Below are 24,800 nucleotides of genomic sequence, written 5' to 3'. Positions count from 1 at the left end.
TCGCATCCAGGTAGGACGCGGTGTAAGAATGAAGCTGGTTGAGACAATGCCAAGAGTGTGCAAAGCTGTCATCAAGTCAAACTTTTAAGACTCTAAAATGTTTTGATTTGTTTGACACTGGTTGAGTACATGATTCCATGTTTTTTTTCAGAGTTTTGATGTCCTCAGTATTATCAGCAAAAATATTTTTTAAACCTGGAATGACTGGGTGTGTCCCAACTTTTCACTGGCACTGTATACATTGATTCAGTATTGAATAGTGTTCATTCAGAGTCGTTGGCTACTTGCACCAGGGATACATTTTGCGATAATCACACCTAATTACTTCCAGTTATGCTCCACATTAGATTATAGTTATTTAAACAGGGTTGTCTATACAGTTCTTCATTGATGTTTAAATTATCAAACTAATGTAATTGGTAGTCCAAGTAAAATCAGCTTCTTCTAATTCTTTAGGAAAAGGAAAAAAGTACTCACCAATAAAACCAAAGATGTCTCGAATAGTGGGAACAAAGATGACTAGGAGATTGTTAAAAGCGAGGATGGCAGCAGCAATAAGCAAGTGGCGTGTCCAGCTGAATTCTCGTCCACTGAACAGCAGTGTGGTAATAGAGGAACGGATCTGAAGAAGAAACAGACATGTCTTTGTTTGTCTTGGACAGTTTGTGTATAGAAAGATTTGCCACATTATAGCATGTAGGTGATTTAACATGAAAAGGTACAGTACAATATTTCAAAGGTACAGTACAGTATTTCAAAGGCATGGTCTTTGAAACAAACAATAGTCAGCAGCAATCTATTTGTCTGATTTGCTAGTCTAGGCTATTGAGAGTATAATATAGCTGGACCCAGTGAAAGATATGTCGCTATGGCTGTCCATGGGAAATTCTCAGTGGCGCAGCCACGGGGCCAGGTAACTCGACCCAGCCAGACGGTTTGTTACAAACATTCATTTGGGAAAGGAAAGGCGGGCACTTTCAAAAATATGTGAACCATCTGTCTAGTATCGTCTACCACCGTTAGTCAGAACCACTGTGGTTTTGGCACAAACAAAAAGCGTGAGCTTGGCAAGATGGGTTTTTGCATGTTGTGATCTTGCAAAACCAGCTCTCACATGAATAGGAGGCCAGGGCCAGTCTGAGAACATTTGAATTCTGAAACCTACCAGTAGTTGCTGGTTACAACTGGGGGCAGAAAACATTCTGTCATTGACTTCCATTCAAAGTTTGTATTTTTCATGTAAAATGACAATAAAGTTCGATTTTTAAATTCCGCATACATATTTTGTCAGACTGGCGCTGGTCCCCTGTTCTAGGCCCATAGGTTAATACCACACTTGACAGCTGACTGAAGTGGGTCAGCTGCAGAGGATGAGGGTGTAGTCAGTCAGTAGTTAGAGGCCTGGTGGCTTTAAGCTTATGGTTCGGCTTTCTAGGTGAAAGGTCAAGGTCCTGGGTGAAGAAAAAGAACAGTGGCATATCAGGCTAGATAGCCACTAAGGAAAAGGTCGCAGGGGGTGGCACTCAGGGTGCTTTTAAAAAAAACAAATAAATAACTTGGTAGTACTACAAAGCTTTCGCAACAGTAAAAAGCAAACCTGCAGGAAAGCAGCTAGCAGTGGGTGGAGAGGGTCATGACATAACTTTAAGCAACTGTTGTTTGCAGTTCTATGTTATTCCAGTCTTTACTAGAAGAAGCTGGACAAATATGGGAACTTTGTCTAAACCAGAAGTTGACTTAATATGCATCTTTGGACTACTCTCAACCATAGGAAAAGTGCTTGTAAATATAGGAAGGTGAACAGAAATAATCTCAAAACGTTTTCTGCTTTAGACAACTGAACTTGATCATGAAATGGTTGCTAAACACATTTCATATTAATCACAACCAAAGAACTGTATCTGAAAAAACTATGTCCCCGTTCCTCGTGGTTGTTGCATAATTGTGGCAGTGGAAACCTAGCATTCAGGTACAGTTCTTCCACCAGCATGTGAAGCACCCCAACTATTCTGCACCCAACAGAGATTCATCATGGGGGCTTTGGAGTGAACTTTGCAATATTTACCTAATTCTACCCCTGGCTTCCCCCACACTGACAAGATCTCTCCCACCTGGGTGAGATCATTGACAGATCAACTAACAGCTAGTCTTTATGGAGCTTTCTAGGTATGTCTGAATACAATCAGAAAGCAACATATCCAGGGATATCTAAATGCTTCCAAGATAAATAATTGAAGATCTAAGCTGTGCCAGGTTGGGTCAGGGCTTTTATGAATGTTTGTTATAAATTAACAAGCAGCTTATATTTCACTTTTACATACTAGATGTCTCAAGAGCGTGGCAAGTTAGATTCTGTTTGCATGTGATCAATCACTGTCACCAAGTTTAGGTTCAATGACTGTCTTCTCAGTGTCTATGTGTTGTATTTACATATTCTAATGCTTTACTGTATTTGACACTAACAGAGGACATCTTTATTTGGTATTTGCTTGGCAAAGCAACATTTACTGCGTTAAAATACATTATTAGTTCAATTTTGTTTTACTTAGGATCCATAGGGTTATGGTAATTTCAAAGTCTACTAGAATTCGTACAATTTCAGGTCAAACGTCAGACACCGCATGAAACGCAAACAGTTCTTGCTGTGTCTTACTGCAGAGTAATGGCGATGCATTCTTTCCAAGTTTGGTTTTCAAGCTTTGTTGACTCAAGCATCTGTCCTTCAATCAATTTGTTACCAGCAATATATTGTTAACAAAGTGAGTAATATAATAATAATATAATATTATAATATAATAAAAGCAAACATCTTGCTGGTTAAAATAAAAACGTTTTTCTAATTCACTATTTTATTGAAGGGAAAAAATAGCCTTTCTTTGTTACAAATAGTGAGATCATGCCAGATACTGTAGCAGCCATACATACCAATTAAAGTATGGAAAAGTGTATTTTTGTCAATTCAAACACACAAACACCACCAGACCGCACATACCGGATTACAATAAAGATGGAAACTTCAGGACCACAGTAAACTTTTACTAGACCCTCAATCCTTTTAAATATATGTAAAGTAACCTTTACGTTTTTTTCATTCAACAAAACGTATTCATTTAATTTTGTTTGTTGTACACATTTATTAAACGAGCCATGGTTAAGCTGAGGAAGTCTGTTATTGGAGTCAAGTTATTGAGGGCATGAAAACTAAACATTTCACTGCCTCCAATTTCAGAAGGGCATAGGTTTCATTATATGTGGGTGGGACAATTTTTTTAAATGGCAAATCTGTCCCCCTTACTTTTTATAAAGAAAATTATACAATGCCTATGAAAAGTATTCACCCCCCTTGGATGTTTCTCCCCTTTTGTTGCTATAATACATGTACCTGAAATCATGGTCTGTATAATTAGGCTTTTTTGACACAAATTTCCCAAAAAGCTTTTTTCATGTCAGTGAAAACTGATTTTTACAAACTAATGTCAATTTATTAAAAATATAAAGTAAAATAAGTTTTAGCTAGACTTAGTCTCATCACGGGTCTGGACCTTGATAAGTATCACTCCCTCCTCAAATCCTTCTCTGCCCGCATAACTGATGCTAAAACCCACTAGTTTCTGAACAAAATTAACTGCCTCAAACCCTCACAATCTTTTCTCTACCTTCTCCACCCTTCTTAACCCCCCTCCACCCTGACAACAGACAACTTCTCCTTCTTTGAGAAAAAAGTTGCTGACATTAGCCGTCGGTTCCCTGAACCCACCTTTCCTACCCATTCACCCTCTATAACTGACCCAACTAAATGTCTAAACTCTTTCTCTCCCCTGTCCGAGGCAGAGATCTCTGACCTCATTCTCTCTCATCGCCCCACCTCCTGTCCCCTTGATACAGTCCCCTCCCTTCTCTTACAAACTCCCTCCATCATAACTTTTCTTCTCCATGTCCTTAACTCTTCTCTTACTTCCGGCACTTTCCCCTCTGCCTTCAAACAGGCCAGAGTTGGTCTTCTATTCAAAAAACCCTCCCTTAACCCAGCCGCACTCCAGAACTACAGACCGGTATCACAGCTACCCTTCTTTTTTAAAACAATTGAACACGCTGTATCTAACCAACTGTCAAACTTTCTCTCTCAGAACAACCTGCTTGACCCCAACCAATCGGGCTTCAAGACTGGCCACTCCACAGAAACCGCCCTCCTGTCAGTCACCACTGCCCTGCAGTCTTCCATCCGTCATCATTCTGCTGGACTTTTCTGCAGAATTTGAAATGGTTAACCATCAAATCCTGCTCGCCAGACTCTCTGAGATGGGCATCACTGGCACTGCACTTCAGTGGATCTCATTTACCTGTCGGGAAAATCCGATCAAGTATCCTGGGGAGGCAAAGTGTCAGGCCCCCGCCAGCTCTCCACTGGTGTCCCACAGGGCTCCGTCCTTGGACCCCTCCTCTTCTACCTGTACACCACCTCGCTTGGACCAATCATCAACTCCCATGGCTTCTCCTACCACTGCTATGCTGATGACACACAGCTGTACCTGTCGTTCCCCCCGACTGATTCGGGGATCTCAGCTAGGATCGAGGCCTGTCTCACAGACATCTCCGCCTGGATGACCAAGCACCACCTCCAGCTGAATCTAGCCAAAACAGAACTCCTCATCATCCCAGCTAAACCCTCCATCTCCCACTATCCCCAAGCAACCTGACAAGAGCTTGAACTGTTTTGCATGGAAGAGTGGAGAAAAATTGCAGTGTCCAGATGTGCCAGCCTGATTGAGACATATCCACACACTCAGTGCTGTGATTGCAGCCAAAGGTGCATCTACTAAATACTAACCTGAAGGGGTGAATATTTATGCAATAATCTACTTTGCCTTATATATTTGTAATTAATTGGCATTATTTTGTAAAAATCTGTTTTCACTTTGACTTTAATTTTTTTGGGGGGCAAATTCTTGTCAAAAAAGCCAAATTATATTGACCACGATTTCATGTATAAAAGCAACAAAAGTGTGAAACATCCATGCTTGTTATTTAACAGCTGTCACACCCACATTTGAAAAACGCCCCTGAATTTTAGAAACAGTTTTACTCCTGCTCCTACAGTGTCTACTGCTGCGTCGGCCTTGCGGTGTTTATAGCTTGTTCCCGAGCCCCCGCATATGCACATTCAGACACATTCATGTAGTGCCACTCTTTCTGAAGCAAAGGACTGAAAACTTGGAAGACAAAGCTAAAGTTAATCTTGTGCTGATGTTTTGTGGGATCCCAAACTAAAGAATGTCAATGACTGAAGGGAGATCTCGTATGCCATGTACCCAGAAACTAAAAAGTGGATGGTTGGCAATACAAGTGTGTGACCTACTTGGTTATTTTAGTAAACTTGATTTGAAAGCCCAGATTGGTGGGGAAAGAGATTTGAAACTGAAGGGGTTAACCATTAAATTGATAGTCTAATAATAAGTTATTTTACATATATATTCCATTTATGGAACCTCAAATGCAAACAACAATAGATTAACACAGCTTTGGGTTGTGGCATTTCCATAAACACAGCACAGACAAATGTAAATACTTGCCACCAGAAGCATTTGCAGTCCCACTCAAAACCTTGTATCAAAATTATGTTCTTGACAAATAAAAGTAAAACATTTACATTCTCAGTCCTTGCTTGTGTTTGAATGGCTCCTATAAATTATCACTGTTGTATTTATCAACTTGTTTCATGACATTCTCTGTACAAATATACAACAGTGTCGACATAAGGTATACTGTATGCTGAATACATACATATTGGTATGACATGTTCTTTTTAGGATAGTTTAGACATACTAACTCCCTATCTTTACCATTGCCCTACAGCTTTTCCGTCTACCACTGTCTATGAAGGGGATGTCGAGGTGAGGGTTTTTCCACTGTCTGCTCAGGGCTTATCTCCTGTAAAATTCCACTAGGGAGTGTGGGATTTCACTCATACATTTAATAGACAAAGAATACTCACACATGCTGTGCAAGTATAGTATTCGGGAAAATGTGTCCAAACGTTTGACAGGTACTGTATGTGTTTTTCTGTATATGCAGCCCATTTGCAGTACTTTCACTGCATGCGTGTGTATGTGTGTACAGCACCCAGTCAATAGACAATACTACATTCCTTGTCCAATCCCAGGTGATCATGTGACACTATACTGACGCTGGATAGCACTTGTATGGCCTCTGCTGGTGGATTGGTGTGATGGCACTCAATACAAATGAATTCATTGATATGATAAATTGTAAAATATATTTTCAATCTAACAACTCCACAAACTGTTCTGTGACTGAATACATATGTGTGCATCTAGACAAAAGAGAGTATGACACTTTCTATGAGCCATTTATGGTCCACATGTATCTGGCAACGGCCAAGCCCAATTTAGCCCATGGCCATATTGGGGTGGTCAGGTATGGCCACAATGAGTATAGGGAAGTACATAGAAGATGTAGGTGATTCTGGAGAGATCTTAACAACTGAACCTTAGATATGGAGTCTGCACTTTAAAAAAATAGAGAATAGGAACTAATTTTCTATAAACAATGTACATTATTTGTAATGCTAACAAAGATTTATATTATCGGTAGACATTAAGAGTGTGAATTAGGGTTAGGGTTAGGGTAACCCTAACCCTATCCCCCCAGCACACACACTCAAAAGTCAGCAAATATCACTACATAGCTTAGGGTGGGTTATAACATTGTTGTCCATGTTTAATAATAGAATCAGGCTTAATGCAAGTGACGTAGCCTAACGCCTGGGACACACTGGCTGCGAAGCGCCCCAAAGTGCCATGATCGGTTACGAATTGCGAGGCACACTAGACGCAAATTTCTCCAAGCCGGTCTCCAAGCCTTTCACCTCTTCTGAGCTTTCCTTTTTCCCATGTAAAGCTGACATGGTACATAAACATGGACTAGGCTATATTTAGGCAACTTGTTATTCTAACAGCCGTCGCAACAGCATCCCAACATAACATGGCAACATTTGTCTTCTTTTGCCTTAGTCTTTGTAAAATAAGCTACATGCTGTGGGTCATACAACTCCATGTAGCAAATTTGTTGGCTTGACAGTCAACGCAATCATCAATCAGGATTTTTTAAATGTTATGTTTACCGTATTTTTGGAAATAAAGCCGCTGATTGTACCCCAATTTTACAGTTGTTTTCTTGTGGTTGTACGGCTTATATTTCAAAGAGGCTTTTAGCCCGGTTTTAGAACAAAAAAGTGGCTTTGCCCCAGAGCTTTACAGACCGTGCAGCTACTGCCTGAGACAATTCTGAACATTCCATATGCTGTTGAAATATGATATTCATATTAATATTAATATGTTATGATTTTTCATATTAAATCATACACCTTAACTGTTTATACCATATTGAAGATAAGAACTAGGGGATTTTTATTATGTGACTAAATATATGATTACTTAAGGCAAATCATATTTTATTAAGGTGGTTTCAGGCAGCCATTTTTTACAAAAACTTCTCCATCCACCATACCTCATCAGACAACTTAATTTTTAACCACTTAAATTACAAGATGGAAAAAAACTTTGAGCAGGTGGAATATCCACAAATCTGTGGGAAATGTAGAACACAAAACAGATTAGAAATATCATATTTTGATTAAAGGTAATGACCATACTAGTGACTTGTGGAGACAGGGGAAAACTGAATTATCTTCCCCCAAAAGTAGCTAGCGCTATGGCTGGATGCTCCTCTTGATAACTAAAAAACGTTAGAGATTCCTCCACAATCGACCAAATTGGCCTAGCAAGGCATGTACATTTAGCTTACAGTGTACATAATCTAGCTAGTTAATGTTGTTTTTCCAAGTTTTTTAGAAATATGCTCAAATCGAAGTTAAACAGTGCTACTACAGTCATAGCTGCCTGTCACAAACGGCCAAGCTGGACACGTCATTCTTTCCTGAAAAAACTCGCGTCACTCCCACAAACAAATTCTTCGTAAGGAAAAAGTTTAGACTTTTAATTGACAATATTCACATCACATATTAAGAAACTTGTCTTTACTCATAATATCGTCTCCGATTTCAATTCGAAGCTGTAAATCTAACACTGTAGGCAATCTCCCATGGTCTCCGCTCTGACTCCGCCTCGGAAAACAATAGGCGCGTTCGACTTCATGCGGCGCCGACAGTCGGCTACAGTCGGCTGCCTTGAAGCTGAGAATGCCATTGGCTGCTTCAAGTCAGCCGGGCTGCATGCGGCTGCAGGCGACACCGGCGCCGCATGAAGTCGAACGCACCTATTGGCTGCTGTTGCTGACTATACATGTATTTTCCCCTCCCAGTAACCCCTTAACCAATAATATGTACTTTGAGCTTAAGTTGTCATGAGTATCTGGAAGTTTTCAGAAATAAAATCGGTGATTGGACGGCAAAGATATTAAGGCGGGAACCGTGGGCATTTTAATGCCCATATTTGAATGGTCCGGCAGGAAAGGGCTAAACTTGTACTATATTTAAAAAAACAATGTAAACATTACAATGGATTTGTACCACTAAATGAGTGCCAGCGTAGTGAAGTTGGGTGTTAAGTAATAGGCTATAAACTACAACTAACACAGTAAAATCTTAACTTGTTTGTTTATCCAAATATATCATATAATATGGTGCCATATTATGGCAGCCAAATTTGCAAGAGTCTCGCGGAAAAATTAAACCAGCAGCCGAAACAATCGCTGCAGAGCGCAAGCCGATTGCGGCGCTTCGCAGCCTGTGTGGCCGGTCCAATTTGATAAAATAGGCGCCGAAAGGAAAAAGGCTGCACTTCCAAGTGCTTCGCAGCTAATCGTGGCGCTTGGCAGCCAGTGTATCCCAGGCGCAAGTGTTTACCAAAAGAATGGGGAGAGCACACAATTTTTATGCAAGTTGCCACATATTCAATGCATAAATACTTACAGGGAACAGCACAATGGGCACTGTAAGAGTAACCGCCGTAAGGACAGCTAGACGCACCAACAGCAGCATAGTGTCAAACTTGTACACTTTGGTGAACGTGTGAAGCAATTCTGCCTCAACATTATCTGTGTATTTTGGAAAGAGAAGAGGATGAAAAAGTTAACAGTTTCATACCAGCCAGGTACATATAGCAATGGTCACTATCTAAGAGACGCACAACGTTTTCACACTAAACAAACATATGTACTAATTTTATGCTTGCAGTGTTTTGCTTGTATTGCTCATTTGCCACCTTACTGAGATCAATCTTCTGTTCTATGACTCACTTGTACATTTTCTAAAACTACAGCTACGTCACTAAAAAGCTAGCAGTTTGATGACATAAGTGGCTGACAAATTGTGGAGTAAATTCAATACATTTTCCTATTTTTAAATGTGATACCTTTCAACCATCTTTAAACACAAGACACAACTTCAGTGTTGATGAGTGTCCTTATTGGGTGAATACAAGTATGAAGTGATTAGAATGTGTTCTTACCATAGAAGGTAAGGTAACCAAATAATGCAGAAAGCATGTACATGATGAGCATGGCCAAGATAGACAGGTTGGACACATTCTGCATCTTCCGCCGAGAACGACTAGGAAAAGTAAGATTAGCATGTTAAGACATTAGTAAAAAGTGTGAGTGAGAACATTCTTAAATGTGATTGATGCTTACTCTTTCAGCTCACTGTAGATGGGAAGGACTTCAGGATGGCACACAAAAGCAAAGGCAAGAATTGGCACTGTGTACGCAGTCTGAAAGGAAATAAGGATGAGGATGTACCCACACCCAGTCACACAAAAAGGTACATGCAGTCCTAAGAGACACTTTTTTGTGTCATAGACATGCTTAGACATGAACAAAAGCCACAGACACAGACATGTAGAGACACATGCTATATTCAAATAGCTACTTGTACGTGTAAGCACAGATACATTAACTCAAATTGTCATTTAAACACTTTTTACTTTACCCCCTCAGCTGTTGCCTCTGCTAGCTACCCACCTGTGAGTTAAACACAAAGTACTTGGGTGTGCACATGTCCTCGTCGTCAGGATGGGGTTTATAGTGCACACCCGCGGTTTGGGGGGCATGCTGGCTGGCTGAGACTGCTGGGGACACATCAGCTCTGGAGAAGTCCACGTGAGCACTGCTGTTATGAAGAGCAAAGGGGGGCAGCGCTGCCGAACCATTCATACTGGAGTTGGAGTGATGGTAGAAGAATGGCAGAGGGCAAGGCAACAGGGTCTTCTTATAAATCAGCTATGGGGAGAGATGTTGTGGAGAGAGAGAGCGAGAGAGAGAGAGAGAACGAGCGAGGAGGAGAGTACAGGAGGGTTAGTGGCTGAATGTCAATGTTAATCAGTCAGTGTATATAAAAAAGAAATGTACCATGTTACACACTCTACACAATCCAACTCCCTCTTATTTAAGTTACCACACAACACAGCTTATTTATGATACATTTTTATTAGGTGGAAACTTTCAATTGTATTTTGGGGAAATTAACTGTACTTAATGGGAATGTATGGCAAATTTGGGACACACCATATTTTCTATGCCATATCAGACTAAGTAATTAGTAATTGGTCATTATAGACCAATTATTACCCAACATCACACAACTGTCAAGCAGGCTCAACTGCGCATGTCGGTTGCAAAAGACGAACTATTCCCCGGTCTATTACACTTGGAGTGTCGATCAGGTCATCATATATCTCTGGCCACTGAATTGCAGGGCTTGATATTAACTTTTTGAGGCTCTTGGCCTTTGGACAAATACATTTACGTTTCACTTGTCAATGCACAAAAGTCACTTGACCCCGATACCCTTAAAAAGCCTGACCAAGTGATCGGGCAAAACTAGCCTGGCTAACTCGAGGTCACTTTTTCAGGCAAATGACGAATGAAACAGGCTCGGTTAAAGAAATCCAAGATGCTGGCTATCTTCATCAGGCTTGTATCTACATTAGGCAGTCCTCCCTGACGTTTCTGGTGTAGAATGGAGTGAAATACAACATAGTGCACACTGCCAGTGAGCGAGTCTGACTGAACGTCAAAACAGTGTAAAGGGGACGCAGTCTCACTCAGATTGCCAGTTTAAACAAATCAGAAAAATAATCGGACCAGCTGGCTAAAAGCAGAATTCCCATATCTCTTGAAAGCTGCCCTGCTCAACTTTTTAGATGTAGAATTGACTGTAAAACTGTAAAATTATGAACTTTGTGAAATGACTGAAGACATGGTTGCTGCTCGACTATGCGGTCCTTTGTGCACATCCCCCCACCAGTCACTAAAGGTCAGGCACTGTGTTGCTAGCCAACCTTCACTGAGTGGATTGTTTGAATACACCAGAATTGAAAAATGTTTCTTTACATATATTTGAGACCACACATTCATAGATGTAGGGAAATGGATTATGAGGTTGATCGGATTAAATGAGCAAATACAAGTCAAGACAATTTTCACTCATCTGTCCATATTGTTTTTGTGACGACGGGAGAGAAATGCCCGTGGCAAGCTAACTAGCTTGATAGAGCAAAGGGCAATTTGCAACGCTCAGAATGTAGCTCTAAAACAGGGGCACTCGCCGGACATAAACTCAAATTATCTGGAAAATGTTCGCTGTTTTCACAGCCCTGTAGGATACCTTCGCAGAGATTGGCATACCGTTTAGACTGTATTATTGACGTTCAGGTTAGTAGTCAGATTGTGAAAAACGAATCTGGTACTTTTGATAAGGGGAGTGCCAAAAAATGTCCTTTTGCCGTTGGGCTTCCTAATAGTGATGTGTCGTTTGTGAACAATTCGTTAATTTTGAACGAATCCTTATATGACCTCGGGAGTAACGAGTCCTCTCAAAGAGTGATTCGTTCATTTCCCGACTCGGTCTTTCTACGAGTCTTTGGATCAATTTTCACGTGACCTGCATAGGCTCTGTAGCTAGAGGGAACGAACGATTCGTTCATTTCCCGGCTCGGTCTTTCTACTAGTCTTTGGATCATTTTTCACGTGACCTGCATAGGCTATGTAGCTAGAGGAAATTAACGATTTTTTCATTTCCCGGCTCGGTGTTTCTACGAGTGTTTGGATCCTTTTTCCACGTGACACGCATTGTATTGCATAGTAGAGGAAACAGTTTCCTTATTCCCTTTCGCGTGGCCACTGTTTTAGTAAGACGTGAATGATATTCGCTCAAGTCATCATACTGACTGGTCTTGTTATTTTCACTTTACATTTATACTTACAGTTTAGTGCAGTGTAATTGTTTGACGTGATAATTAAATGGTAGTGTGATAATACATGACCAAATCATACAAACTCATGATACATTATTTTAATGCAGGAATTTCTTTTGAAATAGTATCTGCTGGTGCACATATCATGCACTAACCTACATGAGAATATCATACGTGTTTGCAGTGGACGTATAGCCCCCCCCCCCCCACCCGTTGAAATGAACGAATGACTCGAAAAAAGATTTGTTCATTTTACTGAACGAGATTCAAAGAACCGAATCAGTAAAATGAACCGAACTTCCCATCACTACTTCCTAAGGAATTAAAACTCATTCTTAGCTACCAGTGTCGGGTACAGCGTTACAGTGACAGGGCTGCCAACTTCTCCAAAAACCTTGGTGTGAGAGTTGGCAGCTCTGCAGTGAGCTACACTGGTTTAAGTACAGCTATGTAATGATTATTTCACAAATGAATTGTAGTAATCTCTTGGTTGTCAGAAGAACAAAACATTAAGTGGGTTCGACTTCATGCAGCGCCGGTGTTGTCGCTCAACTGGTTACCACGTTAACTGGTTCCCCTGCTGTGCGTTCACGTATCAGTCTTCCTCCATCACCAGATTCGTCACAAATTCACAAACATATTACTGGCGATTTTCAAGTCGGATCTCATATTTCCTGCGGCAAATATGAAAGTAGGCATATAGCCTACGTGCGCACTACATTAGGCTACCATTGCGACAAAATAAATGGAGACCAAATAAAACATTTGCAGGCTCGCATGAAGTGGGATTCGATCGCACTAGAGCAAAAATACGCAGCATACCGAAGCCCATTGCTTTACACTACGACCTATACCAGCTCTAGTATGCCATTGTCATACTCAAAATTCTAGTCAGAATATGAGTCTGAAACCGCTCCGTTGGGCTGTGAGTATGGGCAACATCAGAGCAACGTAGTATGTTGAAAACGAATTCAACCCAAGCGCTCTTTGGTGACATGGTTGATTATGTTACTGTTGATCATCTGCCCATCATCGCATAAAGCCCGCCCTGACAATTTGATTGGTCCAAACAGCTCCTGTTCGGACATACTTTTTCCCAAAACTAGCAACCCCAGACGGTGTTGTGGATATGACGATGAAATGTTACAGGCAAAACAGTAAATTAACAGTGTGATCTCCCTATCTGTTTGTGTATGTGTTCCCTTTGTGTTGCTAACGGTTGGCTTGGTTTGTTGGCTGGGATAGTGGACACCTGAATGTGGGACTCGGGGTTTGAACTTACCACGCCGAGGAAAAAAACCATGCAACACAAGGAGAATCCACTTGTGTAGCCCAGATAGCCTAGAGAAACAAATAAAATAAATATAAATTTTGCAGCTCACGCACACACAAAACATATTTGAAGGGAACATAAGAATCGACAAATCCAAGTGCAAAGATTCAACTGCAGCAATACTTATATCTCACCAAGGTTTTTGAGGAGGGATAGTGGCAGAATGATCCCAATAGACACAAACACTACCAAGTAATTTCCATTGAGATACCATTCACTGCAAACAAAGAACACTAATTAAGTCAGACTAATAATTCACCACTTAACTACATGATCAACAACTAAAAACGTAGATGTTGATCATGTCACTTAAGACAAAACAATGATACACCTAACAACTAAACTAATACATTTAACACTAGATGTGATATCAGTTTAAATCTTGGAGGTACTTGTATTTTGAAGCCATTTACAAAATACATTGTTAGTCAGCATTATTCAGTTTACTCAATTATTCCAGAAGGACATTTTAGAAATTCAAATATTTTGTATACAGGGGAGTTAAACATTTCTACTCATTTGAAAGTTGTCATCACCCTTACATCATGTAGGCAAGGGATGAAAATAAAAACACCCATTTACTATCTATGTCAAGACACTTGCCCTCTTAGTGTCTACCAGAAGCAATGTCTACATTAGATGATTCCTAACAAGATCATGAGGAATAGCAACACACTGTAATGATAAGATAAGAGACTCTGAGACAAACAGTAACTTCTGTAAAGAATGTGTACTCCAGTCCTCTGGGTCCATCTTATCCATGATAAGAGTCATCTTAATAATATCAGAGTTCTTCGCATAATTGTATCTTATAATCAGCTTTATAGGAAAACGTGTTCATAGCAAACATAATGGAAATCTGAAATATATGCTAATTATTATCTTTGAATAGGGGATATCAACATGAACAAATTTATATCAGCTGGACAAAATAAAATGGATTAATTGATCCATAGTATGTTAGAGTCACGGTCATAGACCAGTCACAGAGTCATGGTCATAGAGAAGTCATTGAGCAGTGAAACAGTCAGTCAGTACATTCACATGCTCACACTCACCCAGAACTCTCCTCCAATTGCATGAAGGCCCGGATGACTTCAGGAAGCTCATATTTCACAATGAAGAGGTAGCTGGACATTGCTGTTTACAAACCAAGATTATTAAAGATGTGCTACCAAGAAACCCAAAAAATAGATTTATGGTTTGAAGGTGCATTGAAGTTTGACCTATTGTCTTGCACTTGGGCAGAATAAGTAAACTAAACCTAATATAAAGTATTTGGAAATGGTAACATATATACACTACCAGTGTGTCATGTTCAATGGAGTATATATTATATGAACATTTTGAAAATTGTTGCTTTGCTAACATGAGGATGAAACATGTATTTAACTTCCAAATATGTACATTGAATCTTTAATTTGAATCTGAATTGTGTACCATTAATGTCATTACATTAGACTAATCATACATAGAAACTGCATCTCTGTGTCAATATTCATGGAAAACGGTCAGGTTATGAACTAAACTTTTCTATATGTACATCCATTTTTTGATCGAGGACAATCTCCACTTTCGTATTTTTTGTGTCTGAATTCAAAACGTTATACTTTATCAGCCATTTCTATTTACATGTAATGTTTCCATATATGTTTGAAAACAGAGCGACAATCCCAGATTCAATACCTCCAATATTTTGAAGAGTAATTGATCCAAATGCAGCTACTTTTCCTGGCCACCCAAAAGCTCTCTCTCCTAACTTTTCATAGATGAGGGAACCTGCCAAAACATTGGAAAGCATTGCAAATTTGTTAAATGATTCATTCAATAGAAGGAATTGCATGTGTGTCAAGCTCTTTACACATTAACAGTTAAGGCAGCTGTAGCAATTGGGAAGGTAACATTACTTGTTTGTTTTGTTAAGACAAAATAAATATGAATATTTCCACTTTTACAAAGAAAGGACGCATTGTTTTGTGTAGTTGATGCAGTGTTGCATGGTTACGTTACTACATCACAAATAAAAAGGTAATCTTTAATTTGATCAAGAACATATGAGAAAATACCGTATTTTGTAGGTTTTGTTCGAGAACTAATTCAAGGAATATTTCAGTCATAACGTCTTCAATCTCATTATGTACATAAATCATAAGTAAAATTGTATAGTTAACCCAGTATTGTTAATTCTATCAAATAGTGAGTAGTGTGTCGTTACATCCCTAATAGCAATGTTTCACCACTTACAAAAATATGTGGGGTGATACTCCACTATGAAAAACACTATGAAAAACACAACTACCTTTGTATCAGTCAATTAAGGCATTTCCCAACCTCCCATTTGTTTTAGAAAGTCACTTTGTTGGGTCTACCTTTAAGAATTTAAATTGAAAGGTAATACAAACCTCCTTCTTTTGCAGTCATCAGCAGCAGATGCACAGAGTATAGAGACAAAACAGCCACACCCAGAAGAAGGATCCTACAGTGTCATAGGGAACAGTAACTCATCAGTCTGGCTTCATAATTGCATATGCAAGATATCAATGGGTTGTAAAACAATGGGTAGTGAACAAACAAAGGAAACTCACAAAACAACCCAACTGACTGTCTGCTTACATTGCTTTTACATATGGGTTATCCCCATTACCAAAGTTATCCCACAATATTGGTAGATATGCCAATTTGGCAAATCAAATGGGATGGAATTCTTGATCATTGTAAGAAAGCCAGGACACCAATTACACGCGACAACTATTACCACTATATTCAGAATGATGATAATGATTCCCATTACAGGTGATGGACTCCCATTGGTAGTAAAAGTATGTGTCTATTGTAGATACACAATGTCAACATACTACTGTCTGTATAAATAATGCAAGCCAGTCTGAAAAACGTAACTGCAACAATAGTAAATTATTTTTAAAGGAAAATAATCTGAGCTTTTCTAACTCAGTGAAGTAATAATATCTTGGAGTTGCTGGAGTTATTTCAGGAGGGATGTATGTAATGCCTGCATCAACCAAACACGAGTGTGCTTGGGTCTGTTGCTTAGCACTCTTTGGGACCACAACCCAATCAGGTCAGCTAGAAGTCATTAACTTCATCAGTCTGACTAGCCCAATCTTTCAACAAGTTTAGTAGTAGCTTCAATCAGCACTCCTGTGTAATTTTATTTGTGTTATTTATATCAAGTATACTTATTCGTGATGGATTAAAATTCCAAGTAACAAGGTAAAAAAAGATACAGCCCTACATAGCCTGCACCACTGAAGTCTCACACAAACAATATACCACAATTTTAACTAATTATGAGAACTGCCTAATCAGAACTAACTATTTGTCTTTCAACAAATAGCCAGCCAACAAAGCAAAAGTTGTTGTACCTATTCAAGTACAGCAAGTGAGTACTGGGATGAGAAAGCTGCTTTTTTATAGCATGGTAGCTCTTCAACTCAACACACTATTGGTACCAGGTACATTGTTTACCACTGCTTATAGTATTCCCTCAAAGTAGGTGTCCCGTGTCGCAATCATCTCTGACCAATCAATAGTCTGCAGTGTTTTCACGTCACCTTTTGGTATCGTCTCAGCTCAAACCTTGACTGAGGTGCTACCAAAAAAACCTACCAGATACCAGGTTTGCCTGGTGGAAAACCCAAAAGGCAAGTAGAGTCGAGTAAGTCCCATGCAAAGGAAAAGCACCATAACAAGTGCCCCCACCCCCTCTCCCAAACACTTCCACATCATATGGGCGTAACTTGACACCGCCTTCCTGAATGTCAGAGGATCCCAGAATAGCCAAGGTGGTATTAGGGAGGAAGTACGACGTTGCAACATATAAGAGGAAACAAACGGAAGGGGACTTCTCTTCCTGAGGACAGCAGTAACATTGTTAAAACTGTTGAATATCTAATCCTGAACCTTTTCCTGTTCCTATAAAATCACATTAAAAAATGCAGCCATTAAAAAAAAATCCACATCAACTAAAAGTAACTTCTTGACTGCAAGAAAGAAAAAAACATTACAGTGGCCTTTACTTGTTAAATGATACATTATGGAAACACCAACTGAATGTATTCCCTAGGCACATACTTACACAAAAAGAAGGATACCAGTGTTGGCCATGGCAAAGGACAGACCCAGGATGCCACTTCCCATAATGGCATTACTTAGGTTGAAGACAGACATCCCAAAAGAAGTGTGTCCCGGATGCTGCATAGAGGAGAATGTGTGTGTGAGAGAGAGACAATTTTACTTAGCAAACATTAACTGTGAAAGCCATCATATATTGTCCAAAATTATGACCAAACCATCTACTTGAGAATCAATTATAAAATTAGTTTTTTTTTACGTTCGACTACATTTTCTTACATATTCTTCATGATATTCTTCATACTTCTTCTTCATCAACCCATTGGTAAGGAACTTTTGGCTTTCTGCATCATCACCATCATCAAGGAATTGACTATAAGTAAGTAAATAAAATATGACTCAAATCTCAAAAGACTTTGTTAAAGAATATTCAGATTTTAATATTCTGTCATTATACATTGCAGAAATATTTTATAAACTGTACAATACTTCACTGTAAATGATCATGCACCACTTTTAAACAATTTTCTGTTGTCGTTTACATAATAATTGCATTTATAATACCAATATCAATCTTGGTATCTGAGGTTGTAATAATCAATTTTCAAGTCAGTACTAGTACCCAATCTATCTTTCCCTTGAGACAAACAAAAAATTCTGATCTTAACTGCGAAAAATCTACAAGTAGTTAATGATCCAGTGGCTCCGTTATACACAATTGTACATAAAAAAGGATGGATAAATGTATAATGCATGCACTAAAGCAAGCTTTTGCTCTGACCTATTGATGGTGGCTTTCTCCGAGTCAATGGGCTCTGTGCATCTATCATCCAAGCTGTCAGTACTGTCATCATCTGCATCTGTGCAGACTTTCTTTAGCTCCATACGGTCCATGGCTTTTTCAGGCCTTCAGTATGTCAGAATACTTGGTGTCAATTTGAAAAGTGGGCAACAACCTGTAAGCATAGTGGAGAGAGAAAAGGAGCATTATACATATGCTATGACACTGTACAGCCAGTTAAAGAACTTACAATTGTCTGAGTGAACAACATAATTACCAGATTTACATAGTATTATTTTAGTAATGATACTGTGATGATTAAGGCCTCTCTGTGGTTAATGTTGAAATTGATTTAACTACACAGTAAGTTTCCTCAGGAAAAAAAGTTTGGCAAATTCCTCACAAGACACTAGGTACTGTTCATGTGAAAGGTCACAGTACACATCAGTCCTTATCTGGCGGGGTGGACTTACTAAAACTAGAATATAGCCGTCTTTGTTATAGAAGATACATTTTTAAAACTTTCTGAAACACTCTGGTTCAAAGGCCATGACAAGTTACCTTAAGGAGAAAAATGTGGTGCACAGGCCAATAATACAATGACAAGTCGCCCAAAGGTGAAAAATAAAAGCTGTGTAGGCATGATTCAGTTTGTGACTTTACACTTGGTTTTATATTAAAACATATTGCAAATGTTATTTTGTTGAGATATAACCATCATAAAGTCAGCCCAAGGTCAAATAATTATGTAGTTGTGAGGTCTACCCCCACACTTCCATTGGCATGACAAAGAGTGGTCTGTTCTACTCCGTTTTAACCACTTAAAATGGCCACACCACTAGCAATCCCTCAAACGACCACTGAGGGGGCACATTTATGTATTTCCATCCCTAATTATGCAGATTACATAATAAGCAAAGACCAACTGGCCAGAACAGAACTGGGCAGAACAAAGACCTTTTAAATTATTTAACAGTTTTCCAGTTTTCCCACACAGGTTTCTCTAGTATTGAGAACATTTGCATACTTTGATGAATATAGACCAACGGAACAGATGAAAAACAAAACTTGCTTTCATGACATCTGGACTTTCAACTTTATTTCTAGAGAAGTTAGTCTAGAAATTAGGCCCAATCTAATAATCAATTCACGTGATGATCCCAGTATGCCATTTCTACAGTTAACCAGCCACAGTGTACATCTTTAAATATAATTAATTTTCTGATTACTGAGGATACTAAAACACACGTTGTGACCCATGTCAAAAGGGACAGTAACATATAACTGTTTACAGGGAAGCTGGCAAACAGTGAAGCCTTTATTATAATTCACATTCCTTTGTTGGATTACCAGAAATATTTCAGTAGATTTTTTGTCTTTGTTCTGTCAATGATAACACACCAGTTTGTCTTAGCTAAATTGATAATTGAATATTGCTAAAGCTTAATTGTGTGAATATCCATTGCTTTCACTAGACATTGTGCAGTTCATCAAAAGACTGGCCTTCAAGTGTAAAGCTACGAGAGCTTATTTTAACCAACAACATTTTACTACTTGTGTGTGTAAAATCTTCACTTTTGAAGAACCTGTTGAACCAGTAATCACACCTCTCCCTTGAACACTATAACAAGGCAGAGCACCTCGCAACTCTGATGTAGTGTCTATAGTATATCCAATTGACATTTAGATCGGACCCATTCAAGTGGCTATTCACATGCAAATTTAGAACAGTGTTGTAACACCAAATCCTACCTTTCCCAACCTGAAACGGAGGCTACAGGTTTATATAAAGAATAAAGTAGTAATTTGAAATATAAAATCAAATACATTTCATTAACAGATTATTTCTATAGATAGAAATCCACTTTTCATGTTGCATAAAGTACATATTACCACAGTGCGCTACACAAAATGTTGCTATAAATTGAATACACTTTACAAGAGCTCAAAGGCAAGTTATGTAAAACTATGGCCCACAATCAACAAAAGTTCTTACATCAGCCAAAAACTTGAGCAGTATGTTTTTACAATCAATACCACCAAAATATGAAATACTTACTCAGTAGCTCCACAAAATTATATTTCAATGTGCTATTTCTTAGTTTCCCCAAGTATTTTGGGGAAGTTACGAGGACAGAGGAACCAGTGCAGCCTAAAAGGGCTGTTGCTTTTTAGTGACCAAGGTATGAGAAAGTCTTTTAAAGAACAGAGGGAGGACCTAGCCTGGCCAATCAGCAAGGGTGCCTGGACCCAACAACCCCAAACCCCTTCCCCCATAGTTGCTTTAAGTAAGGAAAGAGAGAGATGTACATGAACTCTAGACAAATAAATAAATAGTATGACAGATGGTCAATTAGAGAGACAATTTGAAAGTGTAGGTGAGAAAGAGGGTTGATTGCTGGATGCAGATGCATAAACTTATGGTTGAGATGACAGCCAGTCGACTGCTGTGGTGTCCATGTGTTACACACTGGCCGGGGTACTTGTCCCCAGGGCCAACGACACCCTCCTAACTGCTAATGTCCCTCCCACTTCAACATTTCTAGACTGTCGGCACGGAGTGACTCAGCGAAGCACTCAGCAACGTGCCAGGAACAACCAACGGTGCCAACAGGCTGTGACTAAAGCAAACCAATCAAAAGTGCCCCTGAAAGTGGCGCTGTGTGCATGGTCACACTCACATGAAGGATTCTGTGTTCCCAGCCTATCTTCTACATACACTTGCACTCCTAAAAGGCATACATTCCTTGTACAGCCAATTAAATATTCATTTTCATATTTTCAAGAGGCAATGGTCATGAAAAATATTTAGCAGCACAACCAAACACCACCATCCACATTCAGTATACGTCCATTAGCTAACTTAAGTAATTCCATCCACAAAACCAAGTCTCAGCATTACGTCATGTAGCCAAATATGTTAAACTGTAAAATATTTTTATAATTTCTAAAAACTAGGAGGCAATGCAGATCTTCACACAACACCACCACCTGGGGTTATACATCCAAAATACTGGCAAGGTTTTCTAACAAAGTCTCACATCTCTGTGACCATAAAACCTTCCCTAATTCCACAGCCTGAAACTGGGTGGGGGTGGGGTAGGGGTAAAGGTTCTCCCACTTTAGGGAGGGGTGATGGGTGGGTGTAAAGAGGAAACGTCACTAGAACAAGCCTGCTCCAGTCACTTCTCAAGCATAGCAACAAGTAACATTGAGTTTGCATTGACTAATCAACCTGCGTTGCGTTAATGACAAAGAGCTCACAATAAAAGGAAACCTTACCCAAATATTTTAAAAAGCAAATCAAAACGGAAAAGTGAAGAAATGTTGGTGCTCTAAGTCAGGTAGCTGGAGGCCCACTTGTACCCCCAGTCTGACATTTAATCCAGGTGTACGTGCAGCATAATTCACATTCTGAGAAATGCAATATATATTGTTTACACCAATCATTCAGTCTCACTCTATCCTGGAATTTAGAATTAAAATATAACTAACACTATAAACGTTAAAATGGTTGATTTTGATCTAATTACAGGATGAACATCTTTAGAAACAAACACGTAATGCATTTTCAAAAAGTTGTATTTTCCATTCCAGTGAAACTTTGCCTTGCCATACCTATTTTATATGTTAAAGTGCCTTCTAGGGGCATCCGCGATTTGACGCTGAAAATGCAACGACATCAATATTTTAAATCGACGCATCTTTTTAAAATATGTTTTTTATTATAAAAAAAAAAAACGCTTCAATTAATTATAACAAATGTTCTTCTTCAATATCACAACGTAATTGGTGCTTGCATGACGTCAGTTGTTGTTGGCTCCAGTCATTGGTCGGCTCCAGTCAACGCTCAAATATCATGGCAGCTGCAGCAGAGTCTGACTTGGTTCCGAAACCCAGTCCCCAAATACCCGAAGCTTCAAAAGTATGGGAATACTTCGACTTAACGCTATCACCAAACAATAAGGTGGTTTGTACATTGTGCAAAGTTGCAATGGCATACCACAGCAGCACTTGCGCTATGCACGAGCACTTAAAAAGAAAACATAGAGGCGCTGTGCAGTATAGCTGCTATTTAGCTAACTTGTTAACCGTAACCATGACGCGTTGCTAGGACAACAGAGGCGTATGAAGTGATTTAAAGACGTTAGCCCTACTGTACTCCGGCTCCAGTCTGTGGTAAATGTCGACTACCTGGTTCTTAGATAATTGGCGCGTTTCACTAGAATAATTACCAGTCGTTAGTGGCAGCCGTAATGCCTACGTTTCACAACCTTTCTAACTGACAATTTGAACACAGAAATGTTAGTAGCAATTGGTTACCATATCAACACCTGCTTATGGGGCTTACGACAACAAACACAAAACAATGTCAACCAAAGTAAGAAGTAGCCTAACTGACCTGTTAGGCTGCCATTCACATTTACTCTAAAATAAATAATTTAATACAGTTTGAAATCATTTCTTGGGAAGATTTACGCTATTCTTCAGCGGCGCAATAGCAGCAACCAGCTATCTAATGTAATTTTGAATGCATGAAACAATAAAAAAATATTTTTTGGGGGGGACTGCAATGTTGGTTAAACCTTTTAGGGTATTCATTTATTTAAACTTACGACAATAATTCATATTTGCAGCAGGTTTGTACAATGTTGATACTTTGCAGCTTGATATATAGATCTATTAAATAATATGAATCAATATTCATAAAATTGTAAGGACTGCACATAGAATTTACCCAATTTTTTTTTTGCCAGCATGTTTAGAAACGCGTTCCTTTTTAACCCATGTGGGAAGAAATCATTTAAGTAAAACTATAAAGAGACATTTGGTGTATTGTTGAATAATGCACACCTCTCAACTAATCAGAGGGACTGAGATGGCCATGCAGAAGCTTGATTTATTATCCTGTTGACCATTTTTGTATAGATTTTGATGTGTGTTTAAGATCCTTGTCCTGCTGAAAGATCCAACGACAACCCAGTTTCAGTTTCCTGGTAGAGGCAGCCAGATTCTGTCCTGGTATTTTCATGGAGTTTATGATGCTATGTACCCTAACAAGGTTTCCAGGGCCCTTCGAGGAAAAACAGCATATTGCAGAACCTCCACCATACTTAACAGTGGGGATCAGGTTCTTTTCAGTACAGCCATTTTTTCCCCAGCAAACCCACCTTGAGTGCATGTTGCCCAAAAGTACCAAAATAATAATCTGACCATAGAAAACAGTTCAACTCAAAGCTCAAGTAACATATAGCAAACTACAGGCACTTGGAGATGAAATTGACAGGAAATGTTTTTTTTTTCTGGCATGCCTTCCAAATAATTTGTTAGCATGGATGTGGTATCTAATGGTAGTTTTGGATACTTGGTGACCTCAAGAATCTACTTTCCTCAGTAATTCTCCAATAGTGATCTCTTAACATCCTCTTCACTGTCCAGACAAGTTTGTAACAGCTCCAGTTGCATAGAACTTTTAAAGTATTGCCCTTAGGGTAAATAAGGGTGTTTTCAGGAGAGTAGCATTTTTTACTTCTATAAATATTGTGAAGCTCAACGCACTTTTCCCTCATTTGATTTGTGTATTATCTTTCAGAATCAGATTTATTCGCCAAGTAAGTTTGCACAAACAAGGAATTTGCCATTTTAAATATAGCATATAGAACATGTAGTGCAATAAAGTGATTGCACATGACAAATGTATAAATGTATAAATAAGGGAATATTGTGTGTCACCTCTTATTTATACCCGTGAAACAGGATTACTGCTTGAAAGATCCTAAACACACTGATGGACTTTAAAAAGTCAATTATAAAAAGGAAAATAACTTTTTTTGTTATTAAGAATTTCCAGAGGTGCCATTAGTTTGTAACACATGTTTGTATCCAAATAGGGCTGCAACTAACAATTATTTTAATAATCAATGAATCTGTCGATTATTTTTTCGATTAATCGATGAATCGGATAAAAAAAACAAAACAAGAAAGCATTCATTTCCAACCATTTATTCAAAATCATAACTGACAGTGCAAATTCACAGTGCAAAAAAGTCTTCAGAATGTGCACAAACAGGCACACAATTTTGAAAACGTTAATATTATATTTATTGAAAAAGTAAAGGCTGTGGACGTATACCAGACATTAAGATACTCTGGTGCCTGTTTTTATATTCTGAAAAATATTTTTTTTCAAAATGGTATGGGTAGTTTTCACCCGGTCACTAACGCGATACTGCAAAGTAGCGTCTTCCGATTGTGAGACGGATGTCAAACCTCGGTCAATTGACACACTTTTTCGGTGTATTTAGTGTGAAATGCTCCCACACCTTGGATGACTTGGGTCGTACCGATTTCTCTGCCAACG

The 24,800-nt window shown here is 39.0% G+C and overlaps 1 protein-coding gene across 3 annotated transcripts in view; it reads right to left on the bottom strand.

The window, feature by feature from the left end:
- Window positions 1-24,800, bottom strand: part of slc38a4 (solute carrier family 38 member 4) — a 69,498-nt gene that overhangs the window by 5,625 nt on the left and 39,073 nt on the right. The window contains exons 1-14 of one of the 3 annotated variants that reach the window (XM_084701172.1): window positions 20,499-20,670; window positions 18,440-18,614; window positions 17,938-18,031; window positions 17,663-17,778; window positions 15,969-16,042; window positions 15,253-15,345; window positions 14,625-14,706; window positions 13,701-13,783; window positions 13,516-13,574; window positions 10,000-10,257; window positions 9,670-9,749; window positions 9,489-9,589; window positions 8,951-9,075; window positions 478-622 (exon numbers count right to left, since the gene is read on the bottom strand). In XM_084701172.1, coding sequence (XP_084557298.1) covers window positions 478-622; window positions 8,951-9,075; window positions 9,489-9,589; window positions 9,670-9,749; window positions 10,000-10,257; window positions 13,516-13,574; window positions 13,701-13,783; window positions 14,625-14,706; window positions 15,253-15,345; window positions 15,969-16,042; window positions 17,663-17,778; window positions 17,938-18,031; window positions 18,440-18,552 — 1,423 coding nt within the window. In that variant the 5' untranslated portion in view covers window positions 18,553-18,614; window positions 20,499-20,670. Of the gene's footprint in view, window positions 1-477; window positions 623-7,461; window positions 7,606-8,950; window positions 9,076-9,488; window positions 9,590-9,669; window positions 9,750-9,999; window positions 10,258-13,515; window positions 13,575-13,700; window positions 13,784-14,624; window positions 14,707-15,252; window positions 15,346-15,968; window positions 16,043-17,662; window positions 17,779-17,937; window positions 18,032-18,439; window positions 18,615-20,498; window positions 20,676-24,800 lie in introns of those variants that run through there. The other 2 variants (XM_084701174.1, XM_084701173.1) reach the window with 2 other exon arrangements.

This window comes from Hypomesus nipponensis, chromosome 7 (assembly GCF_054491055.1).
Source record: "Hypomesus nipponensis isolate SF chromosome 7, ASM5449105v1, whole genome shotgun sequence".
Lineage (NCBI taxonomy): Eukaryota > Metazoa > Chordata > Actinopteri > Osmeriformes > Osmeridae > Hypomesus > Hypomesus nipponensis.
This window is presented reverse-complemented; position numbering and strand designations above follow the sequence as displayed.